This window comes from Dasypus novemcinctus, chromosome 5, assembly GCF_030445035.2.
Source record: "Dasypus novemcinctus isolate mDasNov1 chromosome 5, mDasNov1.1.hap2, whole genome shotgun sequence".
NCBI classification, from domain to species: Eukaryota; Metazoa; Chordata; class Mammalia; order Cingulata; family Dasypodidae; genus Dasypus; species Dasypus novemcinctus.
The window spans coordinates 163,422,301-163,441,536 of NC_080677.1; the positions used below are offsets into that span (position 1 = coordinate 163,422,301).

The following is a 19,236-nucleotide window of genomic DNA, read 5'->3' on the forward strand; positions in this document are numbered from 1 at the left end:
GGTCAGCTTATGTAATTTATTTTCAGTTCTTGTAGCAACGTAAATGCCACACAGATCCCCCCATTTCAACCACTTTCACGTGTGCAAATAGGTGGTATTACATTCAAAATATTGTGCTTCCATCTGCAACACCCATTACCCATCCTCCTCCCGTCCTCAGGTCCCTGGAGCTCTGACTGTCCCTCCTGTCCGAACACCGAGGGGGCTCGAGGGTCCTACATGAGTGGAAGTGCTGACTGAGCCTTCCCGAGTGCCAGGAGTGATGGGATGCCAAAGACCCACTTCCCTGGGTGCACGGGTGGGGGGCCATCCCAGGTGGGGGGCCATCCCAGGTGGGGGGCCATCCCAGGTGGGGGGCCAGCCCAGGAGGGGGGCCAGCCTAGGAGGGGGCCATCCCAGGAGGGGGCCAGGCCAGGTGGGGACCAGCCCAGGTGGGGCCAGTCCAGGTTGGGGGCCCTTCAAGTCCCAGGACTAAACGCAGGCAAAAGCTAGGAGGGCAGTGGCTGCCTCAGGTGGAGACCCATGAGCTGGGGGGCCGGCGGGGCCCCGCCCTTTGGAGACAGGCCTAGGTGTGCCCAGTCTCCGCCTGCAGGTGCAAGGGGCAGGGGCCTGGGCGGCCAGCCGGCCCCAAGGCTGCTCTTTAATGAACTACCCTGGGCCTTGTTGTGGGGGCATTTGCAGACCCTCTCTGCTATGGTACTTTGGCTGCTCTGTTTTTCTGTCAGTCTGTTCCTCTCTGCTGAATAACACGGTGTCTTCAGTCTTTTCTCTCTACCGTCCATTTATACAACACACTTTCTCTCTCTCCTTCTGCATGTGTGTAAGTTTTATGCATATTTACATTTACATAGAGGTATATCAGATGTTTCACTTGGACTCTGGGTGGGAGGCACTAGGTTTGCCATTTGGGACTGGAAGCTACTGTGCACACCTGAGAAGGTGCTAAGCATAGTTTTTTCCAAACGTGGCGCCTCGTCCAGCCCTTCCTGCTCCTTCTTTTCATCCTGTGGCGTTAGGCTGGAGAGAAAGGGTTAAAGCTGGACACCCTTTGTCTGATCTGAGGCCCTGGACACAGCACACGTTTAACGAGCTGTTGGGTTTTTACCTTAATTACTTAATCAATGACCAGGAGAAGAAGTAGATTGGAAAAAGGGCTGGCACGTATTATGGTTAGACTGCACTGGGGCACATAGCAAAGGAAGGTGTCAGCGAGAGGGCTACTTGGAAGGAGGCCAGCGGCAGGGCGGCGCCGCGGATGAGGTCTCGGTGAGGTTTGCTTCCCTTTCTGTAACACGCATGGATGTGCAAGATGCCCGTTTTGGTATAAGAAAATTGGTCTGCCTATGTCTCGAAGAGGTCTCCTCCCCGCCAAGAATATTCCTCTGATTTCATGGTGGAGGCCAATGGTTACATAGATTTTAGTTTGTTAAAATTGCTTTTACAGCCAGCTTGGAAACAGCGGGTCTGCACGTCGTCAGCAGACAGGGTGGCGGGTCAGCGATGCCTGCCCCGAGCCCGGTGGGGACCGTGGGGTCCACGTCCTCGTCGTCATCATCGTTGACGATTGGTGATGAGTTGCCCACAGTTCATTTGGTGTGCTTTTTGGTTGTAAATGTGTCGGTGGGCCTCTAGAGCCTCCAGGGGAAAGTATATGGGTGACTCTAATTGCATTTTCAGGGTTGTGTGGGTCTTTCCCTAGAGAATGATTTTACGCTTTCCTCCCCTCCTTAGTCTTTAAGTACTTGGCCTTGCTGAAACGAGCATTTGCTACAGGTGCGACAGCTATTATGATTTTCATAAGGAGACGTACTGCGGTCCAGTGCCCAGCTGGTTACGTGTGCTCAGGCTCTGATGTCCTGGGCCCCCATGTGCGGGGGTCGCGTGGGTCGCTCTTCGCCGTGCCCAGCGGGTTCTCGTGCCGTCCCGGGCACGCCAGGCCACCTCTCTCCTGCCTGCACCTGCGCGCGCTCACCTCTGCCACGTGGGGAGGGCGCTCTCCCCCACGAGCTCACAGCTCACGTCTTCTTAAGCAGCACCCAGGTGTGGGTGTCCGTGTGCTCCTGGCCTTTTGCACTGTAACTCCTAACCCAGGTGGCATCTCCCAGTGGCCGCTCGGGGTTTCGCCGTGAGGTTGGTCAGATTTGCCGGGTCAGCCCCCTGAGGACGCTGCTTTGATGACACACGGGGGAGTGACCACGGACCCCGCCGAGCAAGTAAATCAATAGGCGCCCCGTCGTTTGGCCCGTACAGCCAGGAGAGAATTTGGTGGATTGTAAGGTGGTTATTGCGTGCCCTCTCGGGAAGCGGGGCCTGAGCGTGCGGCCCTCAGCTGGGGCCAGCGTTATCATAATCCATTCTTTGCTTTTACCCACCTCTCAGCGGCTCTCCCAAGCCGCCTTTCTAAAGACACTCTCTACTTAGTTGCTCGAATTCACCATTTATGAACACAAAACTGATGTTTGGCAACCAGCGGCGTTGTATGTGGGTTGTTTATGGAGCTGCTCCAGGGAAGAGGATTAGCTATGGAATTAAGAACGAGAGGATGGCTGGCAAGGAGGTCACCATTAGATGTCGGGGGTGACAGCCCAGCCTGAGAGGAGTGCGCCTAACCTGAGGCCCCGCAGAACGTCAGGAGTCAAGGTAGCCCGTGTCTTTTGCTTGCCGGTGGGATACTAACCGATTTTTACTTGGGTGGTGCTTTTAGGTAGAAAACGCCCACATCTTCCCCAGCCCATGCCAAAGGTGTTAAGATGCCTCTACCTGGGAAACGGTGAAGTCACAGTGGCAGAGCCGTGTGGAATCGTGTAGAAGGGATGTGAGCTCCTGTCACCAGCCGGGCCTTAGAACATTTCACATGAGACTTGCTTCATTTACCCAGTCTCAGACCCCTGGAAAGAAAACCCAGGTGGGATGAATGCAGATTATTCGTGGCTGGGAACCTTCCTGAGAGCTTTCGTGTAAGGGCGACACGTCCACGTTTTCTCATTCTCTCCGATAACCTGCCCCGTTCCTCCAGACAACACACGCAGTCCCTCAGAAAGGATGAGTGTGCGTTCAGAAATAGTGTTTTGGGGGTCGAGATCTCCACGTGGCCACACATGTGCAGACTTCAGGGACCCTAGAGGAGGAGGCCCTGGTGGGGCCTTGCTGTGCAGGGCTCTGGGGCTCTCAGGGTGCCTCTCCGGCGCCCTGCAGCGGCTGCAGTGCCGGTGGGCAGAGTGCAGGGACCCGCGTCGGCTGGGGCTGCGGGGCGTGGGCTGCGCTCCCTCACACAGAGCTGGTCACCTTTCCGTTGGGTGAATCCTCTTTCCCCCTGCACTGCAGCGTCCTGCTGGCCCCGGCCCCCTGGGCTGGCGTCCACCTGCCCAGCCTGGGCCTCGCCGTCCGCTGTGGCGTTTGCTGTGGTTTCTCATCTGCCACGCAGTGGGGGAGCCCACCCGAGCCTGGGGTCATCCTTTCCTCCCTGTCCTCCTCCTCTGCCCCTCTGCCCCTGCCCCTGCCCCTGTCTCTGGCTGTCGCCCCAGCGCCCCTTGCTGCGCCCTCAGCGCCGCGGACGGGAAGAGCCGGCATCAGCCCAGGTCCTCCCTCCCTTTCATTATTCTGCTCCCACTGCATACGGCGCCTGCCGGGGGACGGCTGGGTGGCAGTCCGTGTCACTGTGCACACGGGGCTCTGCCAGGGGTCACGGGCATCCCCTTTGGGTGGTGGGTGCCCAGGTGTATGGTTGTTAAGTAGTCTGAATACCACTCTTCTTCCAAGTCATGGCATGCCTCACCCCTTGTCACAAATTCCATATTTCCTGTTATTTCCAGGCTTCATCTCTTGTTACTCATTTTGGTAGTAATGATTGAGAAGGATATTTTCATCTCCCATGGTGGGGAATATGCCAGCTTTTCTCTGTCCTGTTCTTTTTTTAATTTTTTAAAGGGCTACCAGGGATTGAACCTGGGCCTTGTGCATGTGAAGCAGGTGCTTGCCCACTGAGCTACATCTCCTCCACTGTCCTGTTCATTTTGCTACGTAAAATATTTTAAGGCTGATGTTAGGTGCAGCCAGGCTTAATGGGGACTTGAGCTTTATCACTCTGTGGTCTCCCTCTTTAGTCTTAATAATGCCTTTATTTTTAAAAGCATAGTTTGTCTCTTGTTAAGATAGCTTTTTTATGGTGGAATGAAAACTATCAATCTAACAATCTCTTTTAGTTATCAAGTTTAGCCCTTTGAGATCTTTTTGTGATTGTTTCCTCCAGTCTTTGTCTCTCTGTCTTGCTTAGTTGATGCTTCCTTCTCTTTCCTTTTTTATTGTATTGAGCTAGGTTTTTGGTTCTTTTACATTTTTAAAAATTTTACCTTATCCAGGATTTGAATTTGTGACTCTTTTCATTCTTTGTGGTTACCTTTAAAGTTTTACCACACGTGGTTAAGCAGAGCCTCACATTTAGAAAATCCTCACCGTTCTCATGGAACAAAAGGGCCTCGGCACACTTTATTTCCCACACTGCCCTTGCGCTTGCCATCCGGTATGTTGGTTTTTTCCTTTTTAAAAGACACCCAGAGAGTAGACATTGTCATCATTCCACACAATGTATGTGAACTCATCGTTCTATTTGCTCAGCGTCCTGTTTTTGCTTTTTAGCCTGTCCTTTTGGGATTGTTTTCTTTCTTCCTGAAATGCATTCCTAAAGGAGCTTCACAGAAGAGCTGACAGTGGTAAACTCTTTTTGGGTGTGCTTATAAAACAATGTTTTTATTTCTCATTCTCTCAAGACAATTTTTAATGATCTGAAACCATCGTCGTTGCTGCCACATGGAGTTGCTCAGCTTCTGGGGAAGTGTTTCCTCTTAACCCTCCTGTCGTCCCCCCACCACGCCTGCGGGTCAGGGAGAACGTCCACAGTTTTTTGTGGAGGCCAGAGTGTGAAAGGGCTGTTGAAAGCAAGGCCGCCGGGCCCTCACCGGCTCAGAAGGGCCGGGCTCAGAAGCCGTCTCAGTGGTGTGAGGGCAGAACTTCTGTCTTTCAAGTGTTCTTAAGAGAAAAAGGTGCGTTTTCTTGAAATGTAGATGATAGGTTAGAAAAGTCACAATTCTTCTTTCAGAATGACGTGTGGTGGGGCAGAGCCCACGAGGCCGTCGTGGCGTGCCAGCACATCCCTTTGACGCTGCGCCTGCTGTCTGGTCCTCTGGTGGAGTGCGGCGGTGGCCAGCGCCGAGGCAGGTGGAGGGGCGGGCGTCCGTGCACGGGGCGGGCGCGGGAGACCCGGAGCTGTGGGCTTTGCCGGGAGGCAGGTCGTTGGAAAGAGCCAGCGGCCTTCGTATTATCCAGTTCAGGAAGTGTGCGGACGGAGAAGCCTGTCGGCCTCAGCACCGCTGGCATTGTGACCCGATCGCTCTGGGCCGGGGGCTGCCCTGTGCGGGGGGACGTGCGGCCGCGCCCCTGGACTCCACCAGGGAACGGGAGCAGCCCTTCCCGGCCGGCCGCTCCGGGGCCGTGGGTGCGAGCCACTGTCTTAAAACACAGGGCTTCGAGTAAATAGTTCCTGACGGTCTTTGCTTTCTGTGCCTGAGCCGTTTATTCCACCTGCAGTTTTTAGTTTATAAAGTCCTTTTGTGTCACTCTAGCAGTCACCTCACGAGTGAGGCAGGATCATCCTCTTCTGGTTGGAGGCAGGAGACCTGGGGTCAGGTCACTTTGCAGGAGAGCCCAGAGGAGGTGGTAGCAGCAGCAGCAGGAGTAGTAGCAGCAGCAGCAGAGGAAGTAGGAGTAGTATGAGCAGCAGTGACAGTATTGGCAGCAGCAGTAGTAGTATTAGAAGTGGTAGGAGTGGTAGTATCAGATATAGGAGCGATATTAGCAGCAGGAGTAGGAGCTGTAGCAGCAGTAGTAGTATTAGCAGCAGCAGTATGAGCAGCAGGAGTATTAGCAGTAGCAAGAGCATTAGCAGCAGTATGAGCAACAGGAGTAGTAGTAGTAGTAGGAGTAGTATTAGAGGTAATAGGTAGTAGTATGAGCAATAAGAATAATATGAGCAGCAGCAGCAGGAGTAGGACTAGTATTAGTAGCAGCAGTATGAGCAGCAGGAGTATTAACAGCAGGAAAAGCATCAGCAACAACAGTAGGAATAATATTAGCAGCAGGAGTAGTAGTATTAGCAGCAGTATGAGCAATAGAAGTAGTATTAGCAGCTGGAGTAGTACAAGCTGTATTAGTATGAGCAGTAGGAGTAGTAGTATTAGCAGTATGAGCAGTAGGAGTAGTATTAGCAGTTGGAGTAGTATGAGCAGTATTAGTATGAGCAGTAGGAGTAGTATGAACAGCAGGAGTAGTAGTATTAGCAGCAGCAGTATGAGCAGCAGGGTAGTATTAGCAGTTGGAATAGTACAAGCTATATTTGTATGAGCAGTAGGAGTAGTAGTATTAGCAGCAGCAGGAGTAGTAGCATGAGCAACAGCAGTATGAGCAACAGGAGTGAGTAGTATGAGCAGCAGGAGTAGTATTAGCAGCAGGAGTAGTAGTATGAGCAGCATTAGTATGAGCGTAGGAGTAGTATTAGCAGTAGGAGCGGTATTATTAGCAGTATGAGCAGCAGTAGTATTAGCAGTTGGAGTAGTACAAGCAGTATTAGTATGAGCAGCAGGAGTAGTAGTATTAGCAGCAGTAGTATGAGCAGCAGGAGTGAGTAGTATGAGCAGCAGTAGTATTAGCAGCAGTAGGAGTAGTAGTATGAGCAGTATTAGTATGAGCAGCAGAAATAGTCGTATGAGCAGTAGGAGTTGTGTGAGCAGCCACAGCAGGAGCGAGTAGTATGGGCAGTAGGAGTAGTATGAGCAGCAGGAGGAGTAGTATGAGCAGTAGGAGTAGTAGTAGCAGCAGCAGGAGTAGTAGTATGAGCAGTAGGAGTTGTGTGTGTAGCCACAGCAGGGGCGAGCAGTATGGGCAGCAGCAGGAGGAGTATCCCTGCAGCGGCTGAGCAGCCACCTCTTGGCCGTCCTGCGCGGGCCGGCCAGGTCCCCACGCATCGCCTCGCATGCGCTCCCCCACCCGAGGTCTCAGCCGGCCTCTGCAGTGTGGCCGGGATGTGCGTCTTGCAGACGGGGACCTGAGGGGGGCGCAGCCGGGCTGCAGGCTCCTGCGCCGGGCCAGGAGAGGCCCGCCATCCGCCCGCGCCCCCGTCCATGGCGGCCTCGGCGCCCGCAGCCACTGCCCGTGGCCTTCGCTCTTCCCACCAGCTGAAAGGCCGGAGACCACCCCCGCGTCCCTTGCCGCGGCCTGCCTCTGCTCCGTGCGCCGTCTGTCCCCGCGAGGGCCGCCCTTCCCTTCACTGCTGCCCCTCAGGGCCCCGCCCCGGCGCGCCTGCCTGCCCCCCCGCGCACTTCAGGGTTCCCAGGAGCCGCCCAGGGCGGGTCAGCGCTGGACCCCGCACCAGCCCTGGCGAGCCTGCCATCTCCCACGAGGGCGCTCCGCTGTCAAGGACGTGCCACTTCACCTGCCGCTGGGTGCTTGCCTGCTTTCTTCCTGCCTCCTTTCTCGTGCCTTCCCGTGACTTCTGTCCTACGTGGTCACAGTTTTCATAACGAGAAAAGAACCTCCATCCTTCCTTTAGGCCAGGGGCTCTTCACCTTTGTTGTTTCACGGACCCCTTGGCCAGTCAGGTGAAACCACGGCCCCCTTACGAAGTCCACCCTACACTATGTATTATTCAAAAAATATATCACACCTGCACCAATACGTCTCCATAGGAAGAATGTTTTCTTGAATTTTTTTTGCTTTTATTTATTTATGTAATATTACATTAAAAAAAATGAGGTCTCCATATACCTTCCACCCCCTTACCCCACTCCTCCCCCTGTAACAACAACCTCCTCCATCATCATGAGACATTCATTGCATTTGGTGAATACATCTCTGAGCACCACTTCACCTCATGGTCAATGGTCCACACCATAGCCCACACTCTCCCACAGTCCACCCAGTGGGCCATGGGAGGACATACAATGTCCGGTAACTGTCCCTGCAGCAACACCCAGGACAACTCCAAATCCTGAAAATGCCCCTACATCACATCTCTTCCTCCCACTCCCTACCCCCAGCAGCCACCATGGCCACTTTCTCCACACCAATGCCACATTTTCTTCAATTACTAATCACAGTAGTTCATCAGTAGAATATCAGTAAGTCCACTCTAATCCATACTCTATTCCTCCATCCTGTGGACCTTAGAATGGTTGTGTCCACTCCACATCTATATCAAGAGGGGGCTTAGATTCCACTTGGATGCTGGATGCAATTCTCCTGCTTTCAGTTGTAGGCACTCTTGGCTCCCTGGTGTGGTGGTTGACCTTCTTCAACTCCATGTTAGCTGAGTGGGGTAAGTCCAATAAACCAGAGTATAGGAGCTACAAGTCTGTTGAGGCTCAGGGCCTGGCTATCACATGGTCAGTCCAGAGATTCAGGTCCCCTGGGTATACATTAAACCCCAGCACCAACTACAGTTCTGGTAAAAGTAACTGGAGAGGCTTGTGGACAAAGATCACATCTGAGTCCAGCTCCATCACACAGAAACACAAACTTCAAATTAGGGCCAACTGAGATGGCACTGAACTCCATCTGCCATGACCATAGAACCTGTGGGTCTCTTTAGCCCTCAGAAGAACCAATACCTGGGGTTGTATCTACTTTATCTGTCTCTGGGACTCTGCTGAGTTGTGCATAAGGGCAACCCCTCTGATAACCTCCTGGCTCTTTTTGGAGACTCATAGCCATATAAACTCATTTGTCCTTTCCATTTCCCCCTTTTCTTGAGTTTCGATTCAAGCTCCTGGACCCCTGGTTCAGAGCCCCTGCGTTAGGCTCTCGGAGGTCATCATTGTCTTTAAGATTTGATTCAAGGCATTTATTTTAGGGAGACCTTCCACATCTTTTCCATGCGGTATTTGGAAATAGCTTTACACTGCTTTCCTTCCCTGCCCTGGAGTCCTGTGACTGACCACCGCCCCTCAGCTTGTCCCCACCCCTGCTTTTCTCTCCTTTCTGCATATGGAATGGGCTGTATGTGGGGGCAAAAGCTGAGCCCATGACCTCCAAGCCGAGTGCTGCTGGGTTAACTGGTGGGCCTCACCACATCGACATCGTGTCGGGGAGTCTGACATTCCAAGGGTTTTTCAGATGTGCCAAGTCGGGCATGACGGGTGAAGTTCCTGCAGCTAGTGTAATTATTTTTAATGTAATGCAGTGTGTTCTGCCATCTCTGTCCTCATACTTATTTCTTCTGAGCCTCTAGTTCCAGCTCCTAGGGCCACCCCACTCTCTTGGCTGTTAGACGTATTCTTCAAAGACTTCAGTCCCCAAACCAGGAGACTGGATCTGCTAGCTCTGAAGATACCTTGGATCCCCAAAGCCTCTGGTTTAATTCGTCCTAGAACTCATGATCCCCAGGAGGTTCAGCGACGAGTCCCTTCTTTCCCACGGCGTCTGCTCGTTTATTCCTATTCAACTGAATTTTGTCTCCTAGGTCAGCGTTTTGGATAATTTCTTCCTGTTAGGCATCATTAAAGGAAGGTTTTGTTATATATAGATTTGCCCACTATTATAAAATCCTTACATTTTAGCAATAAATAGGATAGTGGAAAGACCCGAAGCATTTCCACCTCTTAAGGTTTGCACTGTGTGTTAGTGATTTCGCTGCTTTGATTACCAGGTTGGCAAATGTCTTCTCCAAAATAGAAGTTTTTCAGTGTATCCTTCTTTCCAAATAGCCTGATTGTGGATGGCAATATAAAACATAGAAAAGTGGTATTGTATTTACCTGTGTTTCCCTTTCAAGTTCGCATCTATGACCTTTTTCTCCTTTAAAATCAAGAGGAGAAAATGGACTGTTATAATGAAATGGCACTTCAAACTTAGAGCTCCGGTTGTAAGCAAAGTTTCATTATTATCATAAAAGAAATTTCTTTTGTCTCGTGTGGAGGAAATTCAGGTATGCAGACAGAAGCAGTTGCAAGTGGTGATTCTCCACACAAAGCAGCTTGCTTTTTAATCTCAGGGTGCTCTTTAATTATAACTTAAACAGAATTTTTAATTAAACATAAATGGCAGGTGAAGATTGTCCCCCAAAGTGTGCCACCAAATCGAATTAACCTGCCAGTCAGTGGGTCGTGGCCTCTGAGCTCAACTTTCTGTGCCACCTTGCAGGGCACATTTAAATTAGTTTAAAGTTGCTACAGTACATACTTACGTTTTTTGAATTAAACATTGTGAGTCCCCTGGAAATCTCCGAGAAACTTTATTGCCCAGTTTATATATTGAAAAACAAAGAAACAAATGAGCTGAATTATTTTAGCTTTAAAGTACAGCGACCTGTAGTGTTGGGACACATGATGGTGCTGAATTTTAAAGCCTGGTAAAATTCGACTTTCTGAGAGTGAACTTGCGGTTAGGGCACCGCAGGCTCGTGGACGTCATCCAAGGTCAGGGGCTGCCCAAGGGCAGGGCTGACGCCAGACTTCAGGGAGAGGAGAGGGGAGGGGACTGGCTTGTGGCGCACGCGCCCGAATCAGTAACTTAAGTTTTCACCAGCTCTTCAAACCAAGTCTCATCCGGGTTAGAAGAAAGAAAGAGGAGGGAGAAGGATGTCTGGGGCCAGCGTGGAAGCCCCTTGAGTCCTTACGATTTAGGCCGTCACTTCTGGAAGCTTCGGAAGCTCGGCTGTATATATCAGGATCCGATAATATCGTGGAGACATTAAGTCATTGTGGAAAAAGGAAATTGGGTTGTAGCCTTTTCTAAGAAGGCAAGGAAATATGTAAAGGTTCGGGAAAGATGTTAAAAATCGTTGCACGGAGTCTAGTACTTGTGGGGTGACGTTCCTTAGTCTGGAAAACTCACTCGCAGGGGTAACTTAATTCCCGAGGAATGCCAGAAAAACAAGGCGCGAGTGTGCGTTTTCTTACCCTGAATCTGGCCCCACAGGGCTACACACGATCGAATCCTTATTTTGCAGGTGCATTTTCGGTAGGTTTTACGGAGTTTATACACCCTGACAAAAAGATTACCGCGCTGGTCTTTTCTCGGGAAGCAGGGAAGCAGGAGAGAATCTTCTGGAAAGGCCGCAGAGGTGAAGCCGCGAGGCCAAGAGGGCCTTGAGAGGCCGCAGAGAGAGGGGCGCAGCCTGAGCCCCGGGGCGCCGGGGGGAGGGGCCCCTTCGCTGGACGCCCGCTGGGCGCGGCCTTCGTGGCCCGACAGGGTGCGTGATCCGCCGCGGCCTCTTAGCTCCGGCTGGCTGCCCGGCCTCCCTGCCGCCTCCTCTGCCACCCGCCCCCCCCCTTTCTGCCGTCTACAGGTATTTATTGAGGTCGTTCCATGAGCAGATACTGGCAGGTGCTGGCAGGCGCCCGACGCAGGCTGGGACGAGGGCGAGGCCTGTTGGCGCCGTCGCAGAACTTCCCTCGTGCCCTGAGCCCGTCGCCGCCCCCGCCCTCCACGGGGACACAAAGCGCGCTGCAGGGCGCAGCCGTGACCCGCCTCTGGGGGCCAGGGAGGCCTCTGCAAGCGCCCAGAAAGGGAGGGGGCGCCCGGGAGGGGCACAGCACCGGGCAGAGGATGGGGGCTCGAAGGGAGCCGGGGTGGGGAGGAAGGCTGCGGAGGCTGGCCTGGGCCCCAGGCCCCAGGGGCAGCTGTGGGGAGAGAGGCTGCGCCCCGAGGGCTGCACCTTCGGGTTGTGTACACAGGAATGGTATATTTAGGGGTATGCTCAGCAGTCCTGGGGATCGACGATGGGGTGTGGGGGCGAGCGGGGGCACCCCCAGTGTTCTAGTTTGCCAAAGGGCTGCCGATGCAAAGTTCCAGAAATAGGCTGGCTTTCATAAAGGGGGATTTATTTGGGGTAAAAGCTGACAGTTCCAAGGCACCACGGGGCACCACGCGAGGTGCTCCCTCGCCGCGGTCAGCTCCGCGCCGGGAAGCCAGGTGGCCTCCGCGGCCTCTCCTCTGCGGCTGTCGGCACACCTGGCCAAGGCTCGTCCCTTCCCGGGCCCCCTCAGTCTCAGAGGCTCCGCTTTCTTCCCAAGTCCGGCCGTGCGCTGTCGGGTGTGTGGCAGGGCTGCTCTCCTCTTGAGCCGCTCTGCGGGCCCAGCCTCCCGGGGGCTTCGTGCTTTGCCGTCCTCTGGTCATCTCTCACGTGGCAGGGCCCAAAACGGGGCTTCCTTTCCCTGCGTCTGTCTGTCTCTCTGTGTCTCAGTTTTTCTCAGACCCAGTGAGAGGCCAGAGGCTCAACCTGAGTCACGCCTCACTGACATCATCAATCCAAAGCCCTGAATTGATCTTATCAAGTAATCCCATCAAGGCCCCTCAGCCGAATGTGGTGCAATCAAAGGGTATCACGCCCACAGGGACAGATTAGTTTAAAAACAAAATCTTTCTCTTTTTGGGATTCATAAAATAACCTAAAGAGAACCACAGCCAGGCTGTGGCCTGGGCCACTGGGCAATGGCGCCTATAAATGGAAAATCATAGGAGGACCTTGTTTGGGGGAAGGCAGGGGGATCAGCAACTCAGCTTTGGATGGGGCGCGTTTGTGGTGGGTCTCAGACGTACGAGGGGATCCGCGTTGGATCTGCGATTCAGGAGAGAGAGCTGGGCTGGGGCTGCAGAATTGGGAGCCGACCTGGGGTAGGAGGAGGGCACCCAAAGCCGTGGGGGTGGACGGGGTCAGGTGACGGCGTTGGAGGAGCAGAGAACAAAGCCGAGGGGAGACCCCCGGGGGTGGGGTGAAAGCAGACAGAGACGAGCCCACCACAGAGGGGGAGGCAGGCGGGGGTGTGTAGTGACATGGAAGGAAGCCAACCAGGAGGGCGCGTCAAGGTGGGAGAGGTCAAGGAAGGAGGCCTGAGAGGAGCTGGAGGGGAGCAGGGACGGGGACGTGAGTGTCCCACGCTGGACATGGCAAGTGGTGGGAAGAAGCAAGGAGCATCCACCTACCACATGGGAGGTCCGTGGTTCAAACCCCGGGCCTCCTTGACCCGTGTGGAGCTGGCCCACGCGCAGTGCTGATGCACACAAGGAGTGCCGTGCCACGCAAGGGTGTCCCCCGCGTGGGGGAGCCCCACGCGCAAGGAGTGCGCCCCGTAAAGAGAGCTGCCCAGCGGGAAAGAAAGTGCAGCCTGCCCAGGAATGGTGCCGTACAGACGGAGAGCTGACACAACAATATGACGCAACAAAAAGAAACAGATTCCTGTGCCGCTGCCAACAACAGAAGCGGACAAAGAAGATGCAGCAAATAGACACAGAGAACAGACAACCGGGGTGGGGGGGAAGGGAAGAGAAATAATAATAAAAAAAAAAGAAGCGAGGAGCCGGGTCGCAGTGCTGGGGTGAACTGTTGGGTCAAGGATTTGTGGGAATGGGGGGCAGGGAGAGGCCCTGTTCCCCGGTGACAGCGAGGACGGGGCAGTGGGCGCCAGGCACCGCTTCGTGACATCGTACCTGACTGTGCCCTTTTGTTCATGTCTCCGCAGGCACTACCCGAAGCAGTCCTTCACCACCGTGGCAGACACGCCGGAAAATCTCCGCCTCAAGCAGCAGAGCGAACTGCAGAGTCAGGTAATTTCCAGGGGCCCTTTTGTTACGTGGGCACTGACTGTTACTCGGAAGGCCGCGGTTCTGCGACTCTGTCACTGTCCCGTCGATGCCGGGCCACCACCCTGCGTGGGGGCCGACGTTGGGGTGGGGCTCGTGGGGAGGGGAGGGCCGTCCATGCCGCCCCCCGAGGACTCCATCCCACTACCCACGTGGGTCTCGGGCAGGGAAACGCGTCCCGGTTTGAGCAAGCGTTTCCCAACAGTATTGATTTATTTGGCCCTAAATATTTAAAAACATGTTAGGACTCGCTTCTCCACGCTGCATATGTGGGAAGGGGGGGGAGTGTGAACGTGACCCCACTACAGCGTGTGGGGGGCTGACACCCCATCTGCGTCTCTCACGGCCCCAGCGCCTCGTCTTCACCTGTCACTCCACTTGCATCTTCCACATGCGCAGCGACAGCCCGGGCGACGGGCGCTCCCTCGCGGGCGCGGAGCCAGCCCCCCCTGGAGGGAAACTTGCCTCCAGGGAGGGAAAGCACGCTGGTGAAGGCGCAGCGTTTTCTGCAGGGGGCTCGGCCTCTTCTGAGAGCCACGGGGACTCTCTTTCAGAGAAGGCACCTGGCCAGTCCCTTCTGAGGTCTAACCTGCTGTGGTGCAGGAAGAGGCTGAGCCTCGGAGCCGGGGCCCCGAGGCCCTTGGGCCGGTCCCTCTGAGCAGGAGGAAGGGACGCAGGCTGTCATCTGCTCCTGCCTCCCAGGTGTGGGCCCGGGCAGCGGCTCGGCCCCCTGTGCCGCAGGCTGCCCAGATGCCCCCTCGTCCACTTGCCACGCGTCCCAGGTGGGGCAGGTGTTGGAAGTCTGATGAGAAGTTACAAACCACTCCTGACTTTGGAGGCTGGTGGTTAGTGCTACGGTCCTGAAAGTTCTTGATGTGGAAAGGGGGAAGAGAGCAGCAGGCGTGCGAAGGAGGCCACCTGCCTCTAAGCTGGTGTGGGGAGAGCAGCCCCGATCTCGTTTCCTGGGCAGTTTATCTCATCGGGGCATTTGAGGCCACTCTTAGTCCATTTGATTATAGGAAATGTAACTCAAAATATAGCTCACTGGCGGGCAACGCCGCGAAGATTGGGTTGGGAGTAGTTTTTTGGTTTCTGTAAAATGCTAATTTTCACTAAGCCATTCGTTCAGAAAATCGAGCGCTGGACAAATAGCTGTCCTGTGGCAGAGGCCTCCTTGCCCCCACGCCCACCTCAGGGTGCCGGTGCCCCCCAGCAGTGCAGACCCGGTCTACCTGTCTTCTTGTCAAGCTAGGCTTGATTGGATGATGCTGGAGAAGTACTTTGAGTACGTCAGAAAACAGAGTGAAATCCGCGAATGGTCGTCTTGGCGCCCGGGCGTGACCTTGACCGGAGCCCTGAAGGTCAAGGCTGGACCTTCCTTGTGCAGGCGCGTCCCTCCCTTTGGGGTCCGTTCATGGCCGTAGGGGCCTCAGCCCACGCACAAGTAGTGATAAAGTCGTCTGGGGAGAGGCTGCTGGTGGAGCGAGCCGCGCACGTCAGATGTCACACGCAGAAGGACTGGAGGACGGTGCAGACCGAGGCTGGCACTGAGTGTCCGGGAATCACCAAGGACTTGGCGGGGGGGGGGAGGGGCGGGATCGGGTTTTGAGATTTGCTCAAATGGCATCTCCAGGAATGAAATAGAGCATCTCCTCAGGCAGACGAGGAGGGGACTGCAGCTCCACGGAAACGCGTGTGGCTTCCGACTGCTGTGGGTTGACTCGCGTACCACAAGGAGAAAATTGGGGATGTCCCAAAGGGGCTGTTGCAGATGGAATTAAAGTCATACACTGCTGTCCTCCAGAAGAGCCAGAGGAGAAGGCCTGTGACGATGGAGGCAGAGCTGGACGGAGGCGTCTGTGGGCCGGGGAGCCAAGGATCGTCAGGCAACACCCGCAGCCGGGAGTGGCAGGGGAGGGCTCCCCTGTGGGTGTCACGGGAGTGTGGCCTTGCTGCATCCTGAGCTCAAACTTCTCACCTCCAGAGCTGTGAGAGAGGGCGTTTCTGTTGTGCTAAATGCGGTTCCTGGCTATGGTAGCCCCAGGAAATGAAGACACCCACTTTGTTGGCTGATTTCACATGTCCGCTTGGCTGGGTTCTGGGTCCAGCTGTTGGGTCAAGCAAGCACTGGCCCAATGGTTACTGGGAGGCTATTGTGTAATTGGGATCGCATCTACAATCATTTGATTGCATCTACAATCAACAAGGGAGATTGCAATGTGGGGACGCACCCCATCCAATCGGTTAGAAATCCCTAGAAGCCAGAAGTCAGAAGGAGCCAGAGAGGATGGACATTGCTGTGGGATGGAGGACAGCTGTCCCCAAAGCGTTCCTGTGCCCTGGAGAGAGCACGCCTTGCTGGCATAGAGCTTTGGGACTTGCAGCCTTCCAAGCTGTGAGCAGGAAATGCTCGCTGCTTAAGCCAGCCCAGTGTGTGGTATTTGTCACAGCATCTCCGGCAAACCGAGTCACCACTGAGTGCGAGGAACTGCGGCGGCGCTGGGGCATGACGCCGTCCTCAGCATCGGCCTTGTTGAATCCCAGGCACGTGATTGTACGTGTGTTATCTCATCCATCCTCAAACAGCCCGGCAAGGCAGGTGTTTATTATTAGCCCTCTTTAGAGGACACGCTCTCAACACTTAGAGAAGTAACTTGCCTTGAACTCTTAGCCTGTAAGTCGTTGAGCCTGGGATTGAATCTGCTCGTGTGAGTCCCCAGTACCAACTCAGCCTCTCCTTAGCTCTGGGGAGGTTCGTAAGCAGGTGACAGCAGTCTGGGGGCGGGGGGGTGCAGTAAATGGAAACTGGGCTTTTTATAGAGTAGAAGAGTTGCACCCGGAAAAATGGTACATTTATTTTTTTCAGGGAGCGAGGGGAGAGCCCCTCACCAGGAGGATTTCTGTTTGTACAAAGGCATGGAGCCACACGTGTTCTAATGTGATAGGAAGTAATGCAGTTGATTTACCGTTAGCATTTTAAATGGTTTGATTCTGTGCAGGGCCCCTGAGAGTTTTGATATGTAGAATTCTAAACATCACAATGGTTTTAATGGGAAATTGACTTTTGGCATTTTATATGCTTCTTTTGGTAATTTGGGGTGCTAGAGGAGTAAAACCTGTCCACAGCTCCAGGTTTTGGAATTCTGGAATCTTTTAACATTGCTTGGTTAAAACTCAGGCTTTACTTTCAGCTCCTGCACTTCCCAAATGAGCCATAGTGAAGGAAAAACACAAATTAATTGTTGCCGCAATCTAGAAAGTTATTTATAGTGACCTGTTGTTATCCCTTTCTCTTCTTTTTTCCCTTTTCTTTTCCTCTCTTACTGCCCCCCTCCCTTTTTTTTCTTTTCTTTTTGAGAAGGTTGTAAATCCTGCTCAGCCTTTTGACCTCTAAATGCTGGGTACTCCCACGAGCTTTCATTGGGATCTGTTCAGAGATTGTTGTAATGAAGTGACAGGAAACCTGGAGCCTAGACCGGTGAACCGCGAGTCCGAGCCACTGGTGGGCAGCGGCTGCAGGCCGCCAGGCGTGGGTCCTGCGCCACGGTGGGCAGTGCTGCCCCCGGAGTTGGCACCCCCCCGAGGCAGAGGGAGGGGACGTGTTTCCGTCATCTCCAGCCTCCTTTCCATCCCTCATCACCGCACCAGCCGCTCCAGGAAACGCGGTGGAGGCCAGCAGGCTGCTTCTGGCCCCGAGGAGCGGGCGCCCGTGGCCCGGTCCCCCCCGGCGCCCGGGCTTGCCTTGGGACCTGCGTGGGCTCGTCTAGGAGAGTGGGCCGAGGGTTCCAAAGCCCTGACGTATGAGACAAAACTCTGGGAACCCAGGCGTGTGTTAATTTGGGGAGTCCTGAAGCCTTAAGCCCTATGTGGGATGACACCGGCCTTCGAGGGACACGCTCCTCACTTGGTGTCGTGATGCTGTGTCATGGAACGGGCTCCTTCTCCAGGCTGGGTGGTGTCCTCTGTGGGAAGAGAAGGCACCCGTGCCTGAGCGCCCCGAGCAGGGCCTACAGGCCTGCTAAAGCCGGAAGCGGATCTTGGAAGGGGATTTGGAGAAGCCCCGTGGCCGCGGGCGCATGGGAAGCTGTGCCGGCACAAGCCGGCGAGGCCCCTCCCCGCGCCCCACTCCCCACCTGCCCCCGCTTCTCCTCGTCCGCCCGCTCTGCTCTCAGGACCTCGATGGCTCCTGTGGGAACCCCTCAAAGTACCGCTGGAAGTGGAGACTGAACGCTGGCGCCCGTCCTCGGCCGTGGCTGGGGATGGCTCCGCTTGGCGGGGTCTGTCCTCGTGGCCTGCCTTGGGGCCTGCCTGGGCGCGGGGTTTTGTGCTCGCCGAGTTCTTCCGTGGAGGGTGCGGAACTCAGCACGGGCGCGATGGAGACTAGCACCCGCCTATGGGTGGAACACAGATTGTTCCGGAACCTTTGAGTCTTGATTTTGTCACCTATGCTAATTCTTTTTTTTTTTTAAGATTTATTTTTTTCAATTTATTTCTCTCCCCTCCCCTGCAGTTGTCTGCTCTCTGTGTCCATTCGCGTGTGTTCTTCTGTGACCGTTTCTATCCTTATCGGCGGCACCGGGAATCTTTGTTTCCCTTTGTTGCGTCATCTTGTTGTTGTGTCAGCTCTCCGTGTGTGCAGCGCCTATCCTGGGCAGGCTGCACTTTCTTTCGCGCTGGGCGGCTCTCCTTACGGGGTGCACTCCTTGCGCATGGGGCTTCCCTACGCGGGGGACACCCCTGCGTGGCACGGCACTTCTTGCGTGCATCAGCACTGCACATGGGCCAGCTCCACACGGGTCAGGGAGGCCCGGGGTTTGAACCGCGGACCTCCCATGTGGTAGACGGACGCCCTAACCACTGGGCCAAGTCCGCTTCCCAATGCTAATTCTTTTTTAATCTTCCACATTTCCATGGAGGCATAAAAACCATGGAAATGCAATTTAGACCAGTGAGGGTGAGAAAGTGATACGTTTTTATGGGGAACATAGCCACTTAACATCTCTGCGGGGGGAAGACGAGGCTAGCGTCAAGCTCTGGAAGCGCGGCGTGGCGTCTCTGTGCGCTCCCACTTTCTCTCCACTTCCCTTTGCCTCCACATTGGGGGTTCATTTTCCAGAGGGTTTTTCTCTCAGTTGTCTGTCCTCTCACCCCCTCCCCCAGTGAGCTGCTAAATAACTAAGGCAGGACCGTCCTCCAATGTCAGTTGCGTTTTAATAGGGCATCCTGGGACCCTGACTCCCTTCCAAGCAAAGAAAACCCCTACCTGAGGATTTTGGGGGAGGTGGTGGGAAAGGGCGCTGGGGTGGCATTGTCTGTCGATGCCCCTGTCAAGTCATAAACCTGTCCTGAAATTCCTTTGCCACTGAGCACCGACTGCATACCAAATTCTGCGCTAGATACTGGGGATGCAGCTGCAAGCAAAACCAGACAAGTGGGTTCTTGGTGATCTAGTTGGGGAGAGGGCATTAACGACATTATAGCAGAGCTGGAGCTGTGATGAGACCTCCAGAGAGGCGAGTGTGTTTTAAGCATGTGTGGCAGTATAGTCGGCGCCGGGTTTTGGGAAGCTGGGAGCTGGGGACCTCGGCTTCGAGCAGACGGGTCCAC

The 19,236-nt window shown here is 54.5% G+C and overlaps 1 protein-coding gene across 1 annotated transcript in view; it reads left to right on the forward strand.

Moving 5' to 3' along the window:
- Positions 1–19,236, forward strand: part of LOC139439058 (LIM zinc-binding domain-containing Nebulette-like) — a 205,838-nt gene that overhangs the window by 130,722 nt on the left and 55,880 nt on the right. Inside the window, exon 3 of the mRNA XM_071215504.1 lies at positions 13,509–13,593. Within this exon, the coding sequence (XP_071071605.1) occupies positions 13,509–13,593 (85 nt within the window). The remainder of the gene's footprint in view (positions 1–13,508; positions 13,594–19,236) is intronic.